The 13,905-nt window shown below is 44.6% G+C and overlaps 1 protein-coding gene across 7 annotated transcripts in view; it reads right to left on the minus strand.

Annotated features, from left to right (window-relative positions):
- magi1b (membrane associated guanylate kinase, WW and PDZ domain containing 1b) overlaps window positions 1-13,905 on the minus strand; it is a 424,255-nt gene that overhangs the window by 16,468 nt on the left and 393,882 nt on the right. For all 7 annotated transcript variants that reach the window (XM_084316721.1, XM_084316722.1, XM_084316719.1 and 4 more), the window contains 3 exons: window positions 4,120-4,213; window positions 3,526-3,616; window positions 2,388-2,531 (listed from right to left, as the gene is read on the minus strand). In XM_084316721.1, coding sequence (XP_084172847.1) covers window positions 2,388-2,531; window positions 3,526-3,616; window positions 4,120-4,213 — 329 coding nt within the window. The remainder of the gene's footprint in view (window positions 1-2,387; window positions 2,532-3,525; window positions 3,617-4,119; window positions 4,214-13,905) is intronic.

Below are 13,905 nucleotides of genomic sequence, written 5' to 3' on the forward strand. Positions count from 1 at the left end.
TGTTTACGGAAGTGCCTCTCAAGGTGACGATAGACAACACTTTCTGTTGTCAGTAGATGGCAGCATTGGTTTAAAATTAAAAGGTGAAAATGTTGAAAACTACAACAATACATTTCCCAAGACCCTTAGCATAGGTCACAGGTCACTGGGATGCGTCTATTCTTGGACGTGATCTGAACAGCGGTAAACTATTAATGCGACCTCAGTATAGCGACCGCGAATGGTAAACTAATTATCTTAACAAAAGTGCGCTGGTAGCGTTACATATGTTGTCTAAAGGGGGACATATGGTACAATTTAAGATTTTAATGATAATCGGCATATAAAGGACAACATAAAGCATCGTTAATTTGTAAGAAACCTCAATGAAAACAGCGCAGGGTAAGTAATATTCGCTATTGTTATGAAAATGTGATAGAATCCTATAAAAATGTGGACGCATTTGGTCACCGTGATGTTACTGCTATAGAGGCTACTGCTATGTTAGAGGCCACTGATATAGAGGCTACTGCTATAGAGGCTACTGCTATAGAGGCTACTGCTATAGAGGCTACTGCTATGTTAGAGGCCACTGATATAGAGGCTACTGCTATAGAGGCTACTGCTATAGAGGCTACTGCTATAGAGGCTACTGCTATGTTAGAGGCCACTGATATAGAGGCTACTGCTATAGAGGCTACTGCTATAGAGGCTACTGCTATAGAGGCTACTGCTATGTTAGAGGCCACTGATATAGAGGCTACTGCTATAGAGGCTACTGCTATTTGACTCAATTTCATGTCAATCAATCCAGGAAATAGATTTTTACTTCAGTATCTTTGGCATGGGAGTGTGGGCATGAACCCAAGGCATGAACAAACACTTGGCAAATAAACTGCAATTTCTGTTTCCATTTTCCAGTTGAACAGAGAACCGAGCCCAGGCGGGGAGTGACAGGCCTGTCGCCTCCTGAAGAATCATCTGAACATCCATGTACCATGTCAGGCTGGAATGTCAGACTGTCACATTCCGTGCGCATTACTGTCCTTGGTGAATTAAATGGAAAATGGTGCATTTATATAGTACTTTTATCCAAATCGCTTTACATTATTTGTTCCTCACATTTTACCCATTCACTCACACATTCACACACCGACGGCAGAGGTGCCAACCTGCTCATCGGGAGCAGTTAGGGGTTAAGGCCATGGTTAGACTAGTGTTTTTGTGGTCGTTTTTTTTAATACGTTTGAATACGTTTGCTGTCCCTATTAGATAGAAATGCCGTTTTGGCAGGAAACGTTTTGGCCCTACTGAAAACGCTAAATTGTGTTTCCGTTTTGGAATAACACCAAAAAAACTCGCCGACAACGTGTCGTGTAATCTGAGCGGAGCCGTTGTTGCTCAATGCCCATGCGCAGTAGATACCATCTGCGTGCCCTTCCGGTGACAACAGAGCTGTCCCAAATAGCTGCAGCTACCATGTGTTGTCAAGTTATTGTTATAAGGACCCCAGTCCAAGCTACAACAGTCTGCATTCCCTTAACAATTGTTTGTATTGAGCCGTATTGTATTGTACCCATTATGCAATATGTTAAATAAAGTTTACATCCATTCATTCTGCTAGCATTACCGATTGCATGAGCAGCTGGCTAACGTGAGCTAGCGTTAGCTATCAGACCCTGTTAGCTCAAGCTCCTCTTTCAATCTTAACAAGCATTAAACAAAATGGCCCAGTCATCTATTCACCTTTGTTTAATACACAAGGCGTTGTCTCTAATGTTATCTAGCTACTGATAGCTCCCGATATCATCAGTTTGGTGCTGGCTGGTTAACGTGAGCTAGCGTTAGCTTCTAGCCACAATGCTATACTGTTATACTGGCATATTCCATTCACGTTAGCATGTAGCTAACAATGTAGCTAACAACATCGCCGATCCTTTTTGAGACTAAACTATCCGCTCTTGGTGGTCACTTGTGTTGATGTTAGTTTTGTTTCATCAACAAATGAGAGGCAGAACACACAGTGAATGAATCCGTTTTGTTTATTGCACTTTTATTACACTTTGCTGAAAAATAAGTGCTGCATTGGGTAAATAGGCATTTAAAGATGGCGGCTTGTTGACATTTTCTTTGCAGGAAGTGTATTGGCACATTCAAGTTCTGATTGGTTGAAAATTGCCTTCATGTTCGCCACCTACTGCCACCTACTGCTTTGGCAGTGTACTACATCACTGTGCTCAGGTGACAAAATGAAAGTGTGACTCGCCTACCGGCTACGTTGCGACCTGGAAAAGCGAAACTCATCTGAAAACGAAACTCAGTCTAACCGCAGCCTAAGTGTCTTGCTCAAGGACACTTGGACATGCTGCAGAATTCGAGTGTGATGTGTCTGTGAGTTTGCTGCTCACCCTCATCTTGCCGTTGCGTACGGCCGCGCCGTCCTCAGCGAGCCTCAGCACGTACAGGTCCATGTTGTACTCCCTGCCTCCTCGCAGGCTGAAGCCAAAACCTTTACTGTCTCTCTCCATGTCCACAGAGTAAAAGTCACCATCCTGACAGACAGACAGGTACAGAGACAGACAGACACACAGAAAGATAAGAGATACACCAAGGTCACTTTTGCGATTCAGCAGTTGGACTTTACTTTACTGTGTGTGTGTGTGTGTGTGTGTGTGTGTGTGTGTGTGTGTGTGTGTGTGTGTGTGTGTGTGTGTGTGTGTGTGTGTGTGTGTGTGTGTGTGTGTGTGTGTGTGTGGGCGTATGTCCTCTGAAACAGGCTCATATTTCAAAGCACGGGAACAAACTCCAGGAAAGTCACACCTAGCTGATGGGAACCAGCCTGGCTGTTGTGGGCGTGAGCTTGAGGACGCTGAATTATTGATGGTGTTGGAGAGGTGGTCCCAGGTGGGCAGAGAGAGAGCGAGCGAGAGAGAGAGAGAGAGAGAGAGAGAGAGAGAGAGAGAGAGAGAGAGAGAGAGAGAGAGAGAGAGAGAGAGAGAGAGAAAGAGAGAGGGCACAGACAAATACACGGAGAGAGAGAAAGATAGAGCCCAGTCACCACAATGACGGTGGGTGACAACAACCGTCTGTCTGTCTCTCTCTCTCTCTCTCTCTCTCTCTCTCTCTCTCTCTCTCTCTCTCTCTCTCTCTCTCTCCCTCTCTCTCTCTCTCTCTCTCTCTCCCTCTCTCTCCCTCTCTCTCCCTCTCTCCCCCTCTCTCTCTCCTCTCTCTCCCTCTTTCTCTCTCCCTCTCCCCCTGTCTGGCGGAGGATCAATGCCATCTCTGAGAGACATCTAGCCTATAGCAGATTAATTCTACACACAAACACACAGTGATCAGGGAGGTTACCTTGAGATCCAATGGGCCGCATGGACTTTGATTAAGTTATTGAATGGGAATGCCCTTGGCTGGGGAGGGGCGGAAGAACGGGTGGACGTGGGAAGTGAGGTAGTTGGATGGATGGATGGATGGATGGAGGGATGTTGTATGTATACGTGTACGGGCCGATGGGACCGGCAGATGGATGAGGGAGGTGTCCTCTCTCACCTGGGCTGGAGCTTGCTGTGTGGGGGGCTGGGGAGGGGGGCCCGGTGGAGCCTTGAACTCAAACGACTCCTGTTTTGGTTTCGTGTTGTTTCTGTTTTTGAACACAGGAGTCAGGACAGACGATATTAGGTCAATAAAATATTCCATTTAGATCCAATCTAGAACCTTATAGGCCCAGTGGTTCCCAACCAGGGGGTCCCGACCTCCACCAGGGGTCGCCAAAGCCCTCTTGATTTTATAATATATATTCAATAAATTGACGTGAAGAAGACGAGTAAATGTAAGGGTTATTTTACAAGTTTATATCTTTATTTACTTATTTATGTAGGAGAAATAAATACAATAAGCCCACCTGACATCCCATCACAGGCTCAAGAAATACTGTCATTAAAAGCCAGGCTGCTTGGACTATCAAAAACATAATGTATGATAGTGAAATTAAAAGAAAATCACAATAACAGACATAATTGTGTTCCTAAAAACATAAGAAGAAACAAAATCATCCGATACATTGCAATATCCACAGGACATTAATCCGTAAATGATTTTTACACAAATTGCTAATTTACACAAGCTTCCTGCAGGTATTCTCACCTGGGCTCCGGAGCAGCTTGTTGCTGGGGCGTGTGGGTGGTGGTGATGGTGGCGATCTTCTCTGCGTTGGTCAGCAATGACGCGTTGGATGACTCTGAGGGGACAGACGGAGAGGGCAGGACGGTCACACGACAGGGCAGGAGGATGCTGCCTGCGGGACTCGTTAAGAGTTCACATGTTCTACACGTGTTCTAGGACAATCCAACCGATATTTGTGAACAAGAACAACTGTTGACTATTTACAAATAATGAGCATGTATGAACACGTAAACTGGGTGTTGACCACTTTAACTCGCACGTGTATAGTAGGCCTACTGTAGCGGTCCGTTTACAATCCAGGACCAAAAAACGCACACACAATGAGCTTGCATGCATGCACAGCGTCGCACATACAGTACACACACCTCCTTGGCGCTTTAATGCTAGCCTTGATTGTTTCTGTTACATTAAAACCCTCTGTGCTTTAATGCTAGCCTTGATTGTTTCTGTTACATTAAAACCCTCTGTGCTTTAATGCTAGCCTTGATTGTTTCTGTTACATTAAAACCCTCTGTGCTTTAATGCTAGCCTTGATTGTTTCTGTTACATTAAAACCCTCTGTGCTTTAATGCTAGCCTCGATTGTTTCTGTTACATTAAAACCCTTGGTGCTTTAATGCTAGCCTTGACTGTTTCTGTTACATTAAAACCCTCTGTGCTTTAATAGCCTTGATTGTTTGTTACATTAAAACCCTTGGTGCTTTAATGCTAGCCTTGACTGTTTCTGTTACATTAAAACCCTCTGTGCTTTAATAGCCTTGATTGTTTGTTACATTAAAACCCTTGGTGCTTTAATGCTAGCTTTGATTGTTTCAGTTAGATTAAAAGTTTTTAAAACCCTTGGTGCTTTAATGTTAGCCTTGATTGTTACCGTTACCCTACAGAGCCGGTGATAGCCTATACTTCTTTATGTTGTGTTTTCAATGACCCATGCTAAGCCATCCACATAAAAGCAAAGTGCTATTACACCACTCTTACCTCACCTCAGAAACCTCCGTTCTCCCTAATGATCTAATCTACGAGACCATCCCTTTTCTTGATCTCACTCAACAACGTTATAGGGCCTGTGGTTTCATTAGAAAGTCTCCTCTCTTCTCTCCTACCCTCCTCCTCCTCTCCACTGATCCTACCCAGCCTACTCGCTATTCCTCTCACTGCCTGGCCCTGGCCGCTGTCAATTCCCCTGTCGTCTATCCACCTCCTCGGGTCCTCTCCGAGTCTCCCTGGCTTAGCTCTTAGTTCGCCCACGGCCACGGAGACGCGGGCTCGGCCAATCGCACGGCGGCGTGGAAGGATGTGAGCTAAATTCTAGACCACGGAGTTGATCAGATCTAGAGTTGTGTGTGTGTGTGTTTGTGCCAGAGTCTTAAAATAGACCCTTGTGAATTTCCGGCATCAGCTACAGACTACGTTATACCTTCATTCCTCTCGTACTCCTTACCGTACCGTATGTCATGTAAGCTCCATTTCTCCCTCCACCTGCTCACCCACCCCTGAGTCCATCTGCATGCTAACCATTCCATCCTACTGGACCCTTCTTCCGTTTCACTGTCTTCCAATTGTTCTAGTTTGTGACCTTGGATTTAAAAGGTTACAACTGTAATTTAGTGAAAGTCTAGCTAGTCACACGACGTACCTCTACAAGCAGGTCCTTACATGTACAGTAGCCGGAGCACAGTAGGATAAAACAACAACAACAACAACAGAACCTGTACGAGACATGAACGCTTTAATGTGCAACGCCTCAAAAGTGACAGCCGGACGGATCCTCATGATTTCAAGCTCATGATTTATGTAGCGACATCCATTTACACCTTTCACCCACCATTCTGCGCTCTCTCTCTCCCCCTCTCCCTATTTCTCTCTCTCTCTCTTATTCTGTCTCCCCCCTCTCTCTCTCCCCCACCCCCATCCCATCATCTCATTCCACTCCTCTCCCTCTCTTTTAAAAACATTCAGTGCACACAGAAAAGCACTGCGCTGCCTCTATAATCCGTCTCTCGCCACGGCCATACGTCCGTCCGCCCGCGCCTCTAGTGAGCAGTGAATCAACGAGGGACGAGGAAAGGGTCCAATCCCAGATGAAGAATGACGAGGGGGTTGGGTTAGTGGTGCGTGCGCACGTGTGTGTGATTAGTTACACTGTACCACATCCCCCATGGGCGGTGTAAAAAAAAAGGAGGGGGGGGGGGGGGGGGGGGGGGGGGGGGGGGGGGGGGGGGGGGGGGGGGGGGGGGGGGGGGGGGATCACGCATTATTGCCCCGCAGCGCCATCTATTCCTCCACTCCATCATCAATGGAAGTCAATGAGGTGCGGGCGTGGCCTTTGATGAGGCCCTATGCTGCAGTAACGCAGGCTTTGGGGTAAAAAAGGCATTTGTGCTTCATGTATATATGCTACCCATTCTATTCAGTATAACCAGGCTACCTCGTGGTGCACTGATCTGAGCGTGCACACCGCCTCGTCCTGCACCCTTACTGTACACCACGCCTCCATGTATAGACAGTGATATGTCGTCTTATCGTTTGTTGTGCCGATTCTGTGCACTGTATCCGTCGATGGTTAATACACTTTAAATACCGATTAACCCCTTTCACTACCACACTACAAAGGGTTAACGCTTTCACTAACACACTACAAAGGGTTCATCATTTTACTCTTAGACAATACAACAATACAAACGCAAGCAGTGGTGTTTCGACACAAACCCACAGTACATAAGGTCCTGCCGTCATTGTACTATCTATGTGTGTCGGTCATACAATAGACCTTAGGAATTCGCTGATACGTCTTCTTCAATTAGAACCGAGACTAATCCTGGTACATACTTGGTGAATAAAAGTGTTTGCAATTCTGCTTGGTGAATACGGCATTCACATGTGTCCTTCACAATTATTCAACCACCTGCAGCCGAAAGCGGAATGTGAATTATATGTCTACAGTGAGCTGCTCTTCTAGGTATGTACAGCAAAGTATATACTGTAGGGCTGCAACTAATGACTAATTTGGTAGTCGACTAATCTGCCGATTATTTTTTTCGATTAGTCGACTAATCGAAAAACCAATGTAAACAACATTTTTTTTTTTTTTTTTTTTTTTTAATTACCTATCTTTGTGAAAGTGGCTTCTCAGCTCTGGTCCAGCTGAAGACAGAGCAGAGGAACAGATTGGACATTGAGCATGACCTCAGAGTTGCTTGTCTACCATCACCCCAGACTTTGAGACTCTTGTCAGGACCAAACAACAACATCATAACATGATGATCCCATAGCAAATTAAATAATGACTCATGAAACATTTTGAATTTGGATCTTTAAGCCACTTTAAATGAAAATGTATTTGAAGAACAATACAGCAATCACTCATAACAAGATAAATAAATTAAATAATACAAATTAAAGTGGAAGTGTACTTTAAATAACTTTTGTTTGCTGTGTGTGAGAGGAGTCCGTGTGTGTGTGTATGTGTGTGTGTCTTACTCTGATCGCTGTGTGAGTGAGAGGAGTGTGTGTACTGTGTAATTTGTGTGTGTGTCTTACTCTGATCGCTGTGTGAGTGAGAGGTGTGTACTGTGTAATTTGTGTATGTGTGTGTGTCTTACTCTGATCGCTGTGTGTGAGTGAGAGAGTGTGAATGTGTGTGTGTCTTACTCTGATCGCTGTGTGTGAGAGAGAGGAGTGTGAATGTGTGTGTGTCTTACTCTGATCGCTGTGTGTGAGTGAGAGGAGTGTGTATGTGTGTGTGTCTTACTCTGATCGCTGTGTGTGAGTGAGAGGAGTGTGTATGTGTGTGTCTTACTCTGATCGCTGTGTGTGAGTGAGAGGAGTGCGTGTGTAATGTATTGTGTGTCTAGTCTGATCATCATCTCCTGCAGGGGAACAATGTTTTCAATGTCCAAAATTTGCTATGGGATCATCATGTTATGATGTTGTCTGGAACCCTGAGAAGCCACTCTCACAAAGATAGGTAGTGCACAAAAAAAAAAAAAAAAAAAAAAAAGTTTTTTTTTTTTTTTTTTTTTATGACTAATCGACGCAACAATTTCTCGTCGACGATTTTTTATAATCGACGTCGTCGATTATGTCGACTAATCGTTGCAGCCCTAATATACTGTATGTGAAACATTTACGGGGCCAGTTTTGAATTGCTCTTTGAGAGCGGTTTTGAAGGTGAGTAGGGATTCACATTTTTTTACGGCTGTGGGTGGGGAGTTCCACATTGATGTGGCATAATTGCGAAACGTGTTTAGACCCTTGTTTGTGCCGAATCTGAGTTGAACATGATTTGTGGAACTCCCTCTGGTGTTGTGGTCGTGGTATTCACTGACCTTTGGGAAGTATTTTGACATGTACATGGGTACCTTAGTGGTGTAGTGTATCTTGTAGACCAGGCCCATTGCAAGTTGCTGTACTCTGTCGTCTACTCTAAGCCATCCTAGGTTGTCAAAGTGGGCAGGGGTGAGGTGGGTTCTAGGAGTAAGATCAAGCAGTAGTCTGACCAGTTTGTTTTGTCATGTTTGTAATCTTGTTTTTTAGTGCCTTTGAGGTGCTTTAGTACCATGAGCATGAGGTGCAAGCATAGTCGTAGGACCATTGAATGAGTGCTCCTGCCAGAGTCTTCAGGGTATTCTTGTTTACCAGAGACGAGATCCGGTACAAGAATCTTGTTCGTTGGTTGACTTTTTTTTATTACATTGGATGCCATTTTGTCACAGGAAAGATTTGCCTGAGTCGGATCAGGGCTGAGTCGTCCGCGAACAGGAACAAGTTGCAGTCACAAGCTGACGACATGTCATTTGCATAAATTAGGAACAGTAACGGTCCTAGTATGCTTCCTTGTGGAACACCACAGCTCACTGGGAGGGGGGGGGGGATAGAGTACAGTACCTAAAAGGTGCCCATTGGAGTTTTTTTAACACTGTAGTTGATGAAAGTGGCACTATAGAGCACAGTAGGAGGAAAGGGGGCTCCTGAATATTGTGTATCATGTGTTCGTCCAGAGGACGCACGAGGAGGACACACGAGTACGCCACAAGCACGGGCGTGACGTAGAACACAAAAATAATGCACAGTAGGTGTGTCAACTAGGGATGGGCAAAACTCACAAAATGACTATACATGCCCATGTTAACACATGCTAACAGCTAACGCTAGCGCACCAATCCAGAGCGTATTTCGGGAACAAAAGCATTCATTCTGAACGTTACATCACTGATGCTTGAAATGTGTGAACTTAGTGAAACAACAGGGCAAACATACAAAACGTTGCTACCATGTAACATCTCCAGTCTGTCTTTCTTCATCTTCCTTTTATGTTCTCCCAGCTGTTAACAGACTGTTATGCTACCTGGCTAGCTAGCTACCTGTACCCAGCATGCTGTTCAGCGGTGTAACCGTTAATAGAGTCCCCTCTCAATACACTTCACATTGTAGGTGCCGGTAAAAACAAGGACAAAAATATATTTTTGAGACAAAACAATATTGGCATAAACAAATCGATTTCTTTTATAACTTAACGACTATTGGAATATTCGAAAATGGATGCCCATCCCTGGTGTCAACATGCCATTGTGCTTCAAAGTGATTAGTGATATGATTTTCCTTGAAATCTAACACGATAACTGCCCGTCAATCAAAGGAGGTCGGATTCCTTTCAACTTTGCCAAAACATTGTAAGAACAAAGACAACGGTGCAAATGGACTTTGCAAAGGTTATATGAGGTGAGAAATGTATTCGGCTTGTAGAATATAGAACAATAGAAAACTCTCCATTTGGGACAAAAGCAATTTGTTTACAAAAAAAACTCCATTGGATACATGCTGGTACATAGTGGTGGTACGTACAGTACAGGCATAGCTGTGGACCGTGAAGAAATGTGCTGCCCTGCCTTTGCGGCGCTGGGAGTATTTCCTATGATCTGCCAAACTGCTAAAGCAAGAAGACACATTCAGTGGAGAGAGGCTGGAACTCAATGAACCACAAGTTGACCTCAGAGGAACCAGTAGCTAGTAGAACCAGTAACCAGTAGACATTATCTAAGACAAAGACCTCTCCTTCCTCCCCACTGTGTGTTTGTGTGTCTCTCTCTCTCTCTCTATCTCTCTCTCTCTCGCTCTCTCTCTCTCTCATACAAACACACTCTTTATAATGCATCTCCCACTACGTCTTCTTGACAGAACCATTTTGGCTCAGTGTTCTCATCAATTGCTTCATAATGAGAGCTCCTCGACCATAAAAAGAAAAAGCCAGAAAGACTAGCGAGCGGCGAACAAATGGCTCCTGTTTCTCTAGACGCGGCAGGCCGACGAGGTATCGCCCCCCCCCCCCCCCCCCCCCCCTCTCCGGCTCCGCTGACGCCTCTCCCCTCCACTTAATTAAAGGGTATTTGTGGAGCGTTACGCAGATCTGTCAACGCCATGTAGCGAGACCCGCTCTCAGCCACAAGACACAACACTTCCCCCCTAAAGCACTCCACCAGAGAACACACACACACACACGTGTCACTATACTTGTGGGGACAGTACATTGACTTAGACCAATGTGGCAGAATAGTAAACCCCCTCCCCCATCAATTCACCTCTCAACTGAAATCATCCCTCCCTCCCCATCTCCTAACTCAGTGTTTCTCAAAGTGGGGGGCGCGCCCCCCAGGGGGGGCGCAGAGGCATGACAGGGGGGGCCTTGAGATTTATAAAAAAAAAATAGAAATGTTTTTTTTTTTATTACAGAAAATTATCACTAAAGTGCTATCTGTTGCAGCTGCACTGTTCTCCATGAAAATACCATTTCTCAAAATCTGAAAATCATTATTTAATAAAACACAGAAAAGGATCACCAAGTTACTCTGGATAAAAAAAAACTTTACAGACAACATTGAGACAAAGCTTCCTGACACATCTCCATCCAAACTCTTGGAAGAACTCTTTGAAATCTCATCTGATACCACCTAGAGAGCTAGTTTCAGAGTGTGGTGCTGAGTACCAAGTATCTCATCTCATGGCCCACCAAGTATCTCACGATGCAGCAGTTAAGGTGTTGATACCATTCAGCACCACATACAGTATCTGTGTGAAGCTGGCTTTTCATCCAGGACAGCTCTGAAAACAAAATATAGGGCCAATTTGAAAGGTCACGATATTGGTGTTATTTCAATAAATTTAAACATGGCCCATTTCATGACTATTTTGTTGGGGCGAGGGGGGGGGCCCAAAATATTTTGGTCCGCCAAAGGGGGGCCTGACAGAAAAAGTTTGAGAAGCACTGTAAACTGAACACCTCCCTTCCTTACCTCACCTTTCCCCTCTCATATTGCCTTAAAGTGCCTGTCGGCTAGTGCTAGCCCTTATAGTACAAAGTGCCTGTGCAATAGGACTTGAGTTCAGGTGACGGACAACCTCGGGATATGTGCAATTCTTAAAAACGAGATGTCCTACACCTGAGACTTTGGAGTCTTCTACCAGAGGGAAGGGGGTTAAAGAGGTAGTAAGCAGGGTGAGAGGGATCACCGATCACCTTCTCCCCTTTCCGCCTGATTTGTGTGGCATATATAGAGGCCACAGAAGGAAGATCACAGCCAATGATTTTTTACGCTGTGTGTACAGTCCTTTCTAGTTGTCCCCTATCATGGACGGTGGTGTTTCCGTACCACACAGTCACTGAGGGGCATGTTACACACAGTGTTTTTGTGCTCGTTTTTATACGTTTTTGAATACGTTTCATGTCCCTTTTACACAGAAATGCGTTTTTTGGTGGATACGTTGTGGCCCTAGCTGAAACGCTAAATTGTGTTTGCGTTTTTGAGCAACGCCAAAAACTCGCCGACAACAGTCGTGTAGCCTTCACGGAGCCGTTGTTGCGAAAACGCCCATGCGCAGTAGATACCATCTGCGTGCCCTTCCGGTGACAACAGTGTGTGTGTGTGTGTGTTTGGGACATAGCTCCGTGTCCCAAATAGCTGCAGCTACCATGTGTTGTCAAGTTATTGTTATAAGGACCCCAGTCCAAGCTACAACAGTCTGCATTCCCTTAACAATTGTTTGTATTGAGCCGTATTGTATTGTACCCATTATGCAATATGTTAAATAAAGTTTACATCCATTCATTCTGCTAGCATTACCGATTTGTTGATCAGACCCTGTTAGCTCAAAGCTCCTCTTTCAACTTAACACTATGGGTGCCGGAGGTTAAATTCATGCTATACCATGGGTTGCCAGCTCTATTTGTCTATGGATAAGTACCCCTTCTTTGCATGGCTATAACTTTTTAAATTCTATTGCTACATTGCCATTGGACGATCAGCGTGGTGTAGACCGTTTTCGATTATGGGATGTTTATCCTGATGAACCATTTCCAGCTTGTATAATACTATATACGTCCAAATCATGTTGTTTATCGAGTTATTGGCAATGGATCGCTATTATATTGTGACGAGTGAGTGCCGGCAGCCAAACCGAGTGCCCGGAAGTAATATGGCCGACCAGCACAACCTCCATAGCACTTCCTGTTTGGCGATTGCGCCGATCGGCCACCAGATGGCGCTCCTGAACCGCCAGAGAGCTCAGTGGGTCCTCCTGGTGGATCTCAGGCCAGCGGAGGGGAAATATGAATCCGATCGCAGATTTTTGAAATATTGATATTAAAGACGCTGTAAAGCGTCCTTCGGCAACTTGAGCATTGCCGGGAATGACGCTGTAAAGCGTTTTCCGGCAGTTAAAGTGTTAACAAGCATTAAACAAAATGGCCCAGTCATCTATTCACCTTTGTTTAATACACACAGCGTTGTCTCTAATGTTATCTAACTACTGATGATAGCTCCCGATATCATCAGTTTGGTGCTGGCTAACTAGCGTGAGCTAACGTTAGCTTCTAGCCACAATGCTATACTGTGAGAATGGCATATTCCATTGACGTTAGCATGCAGCTAACAATGTAGCTACCGATCTTTTTTTAGACTAAACTATCCGCTCTTGGTGGTCACTTGTGTTGGTTAGTTTTGTTTCATCAACAAATGACACGCAGAACACACAGTGAATGTATCCGTTTTGTTTATTGCACTTTTATTAGACTTTGCTGAAAAAGAAGTGCTGCACTGGGTAAATAGGCAAAAGATGGTGGCGCCCATAGGCGCCCGCCTTGTTGACATTTGCTTTGCAGGCACATTCAAGTTCTGATTGGTTGAAATCGCCTTCATGTTTGCCACCTACTGCTTTGGTAGTGTACTACATCAGTGTGCTCAGGTGACAAAAACGAAAGTGTGACTCGAGGCTGCCACGTTGCGGCGAAACTCATCCGACAATGAAACGAAAATGAAACGAAAGGTGTAACCGGCGCCTGAGAAGGTGAGGACGCTCTTGTGAGGGGCATTGGATTGAATTTAAGAAATTGAGAAATAAAGTGAGCAAATTAATTGATGCTAAAAATACCTTTTTTAATGACAAGATTATGGAGAACAAAAACAACCCAAGCTAAATGTGGAAAACCCTGAAACTGTTGGGATACAGTAACAGATTAAACACCAAAACTAGTAACATAAGCCTGAAGATCGATGGGAAAACAACATCTGAAAAAATTGAAGTAGCAAACAGCCTGAATGACTATTTTACAACAGTGGCCAAAAACCTAGTCGCTAAATTGCCCATTCAGACAGACCGATATGGAATAGCCCATATCCAGGATCACTATGCAAAAAAGGGGGTACAGACAAATGCCTTTTCCTTTAAAAAAGTGACAGAGGAGACAGTGCTTAAA

This window comes from Notolepis coatsorum (genome assembly GCF_963971535.1).
Source record: "Notolepis coatsorum genome assembly, chromosome: 6".
In the NCBI taxonomy this organism is placed as follows: domain Eukaryota; kingdom Metazoa; phylum Chordata; class Actinopteri; order Aulopiformes; family Paralepididae; genus Notolepis; species Notolepis coatsorum.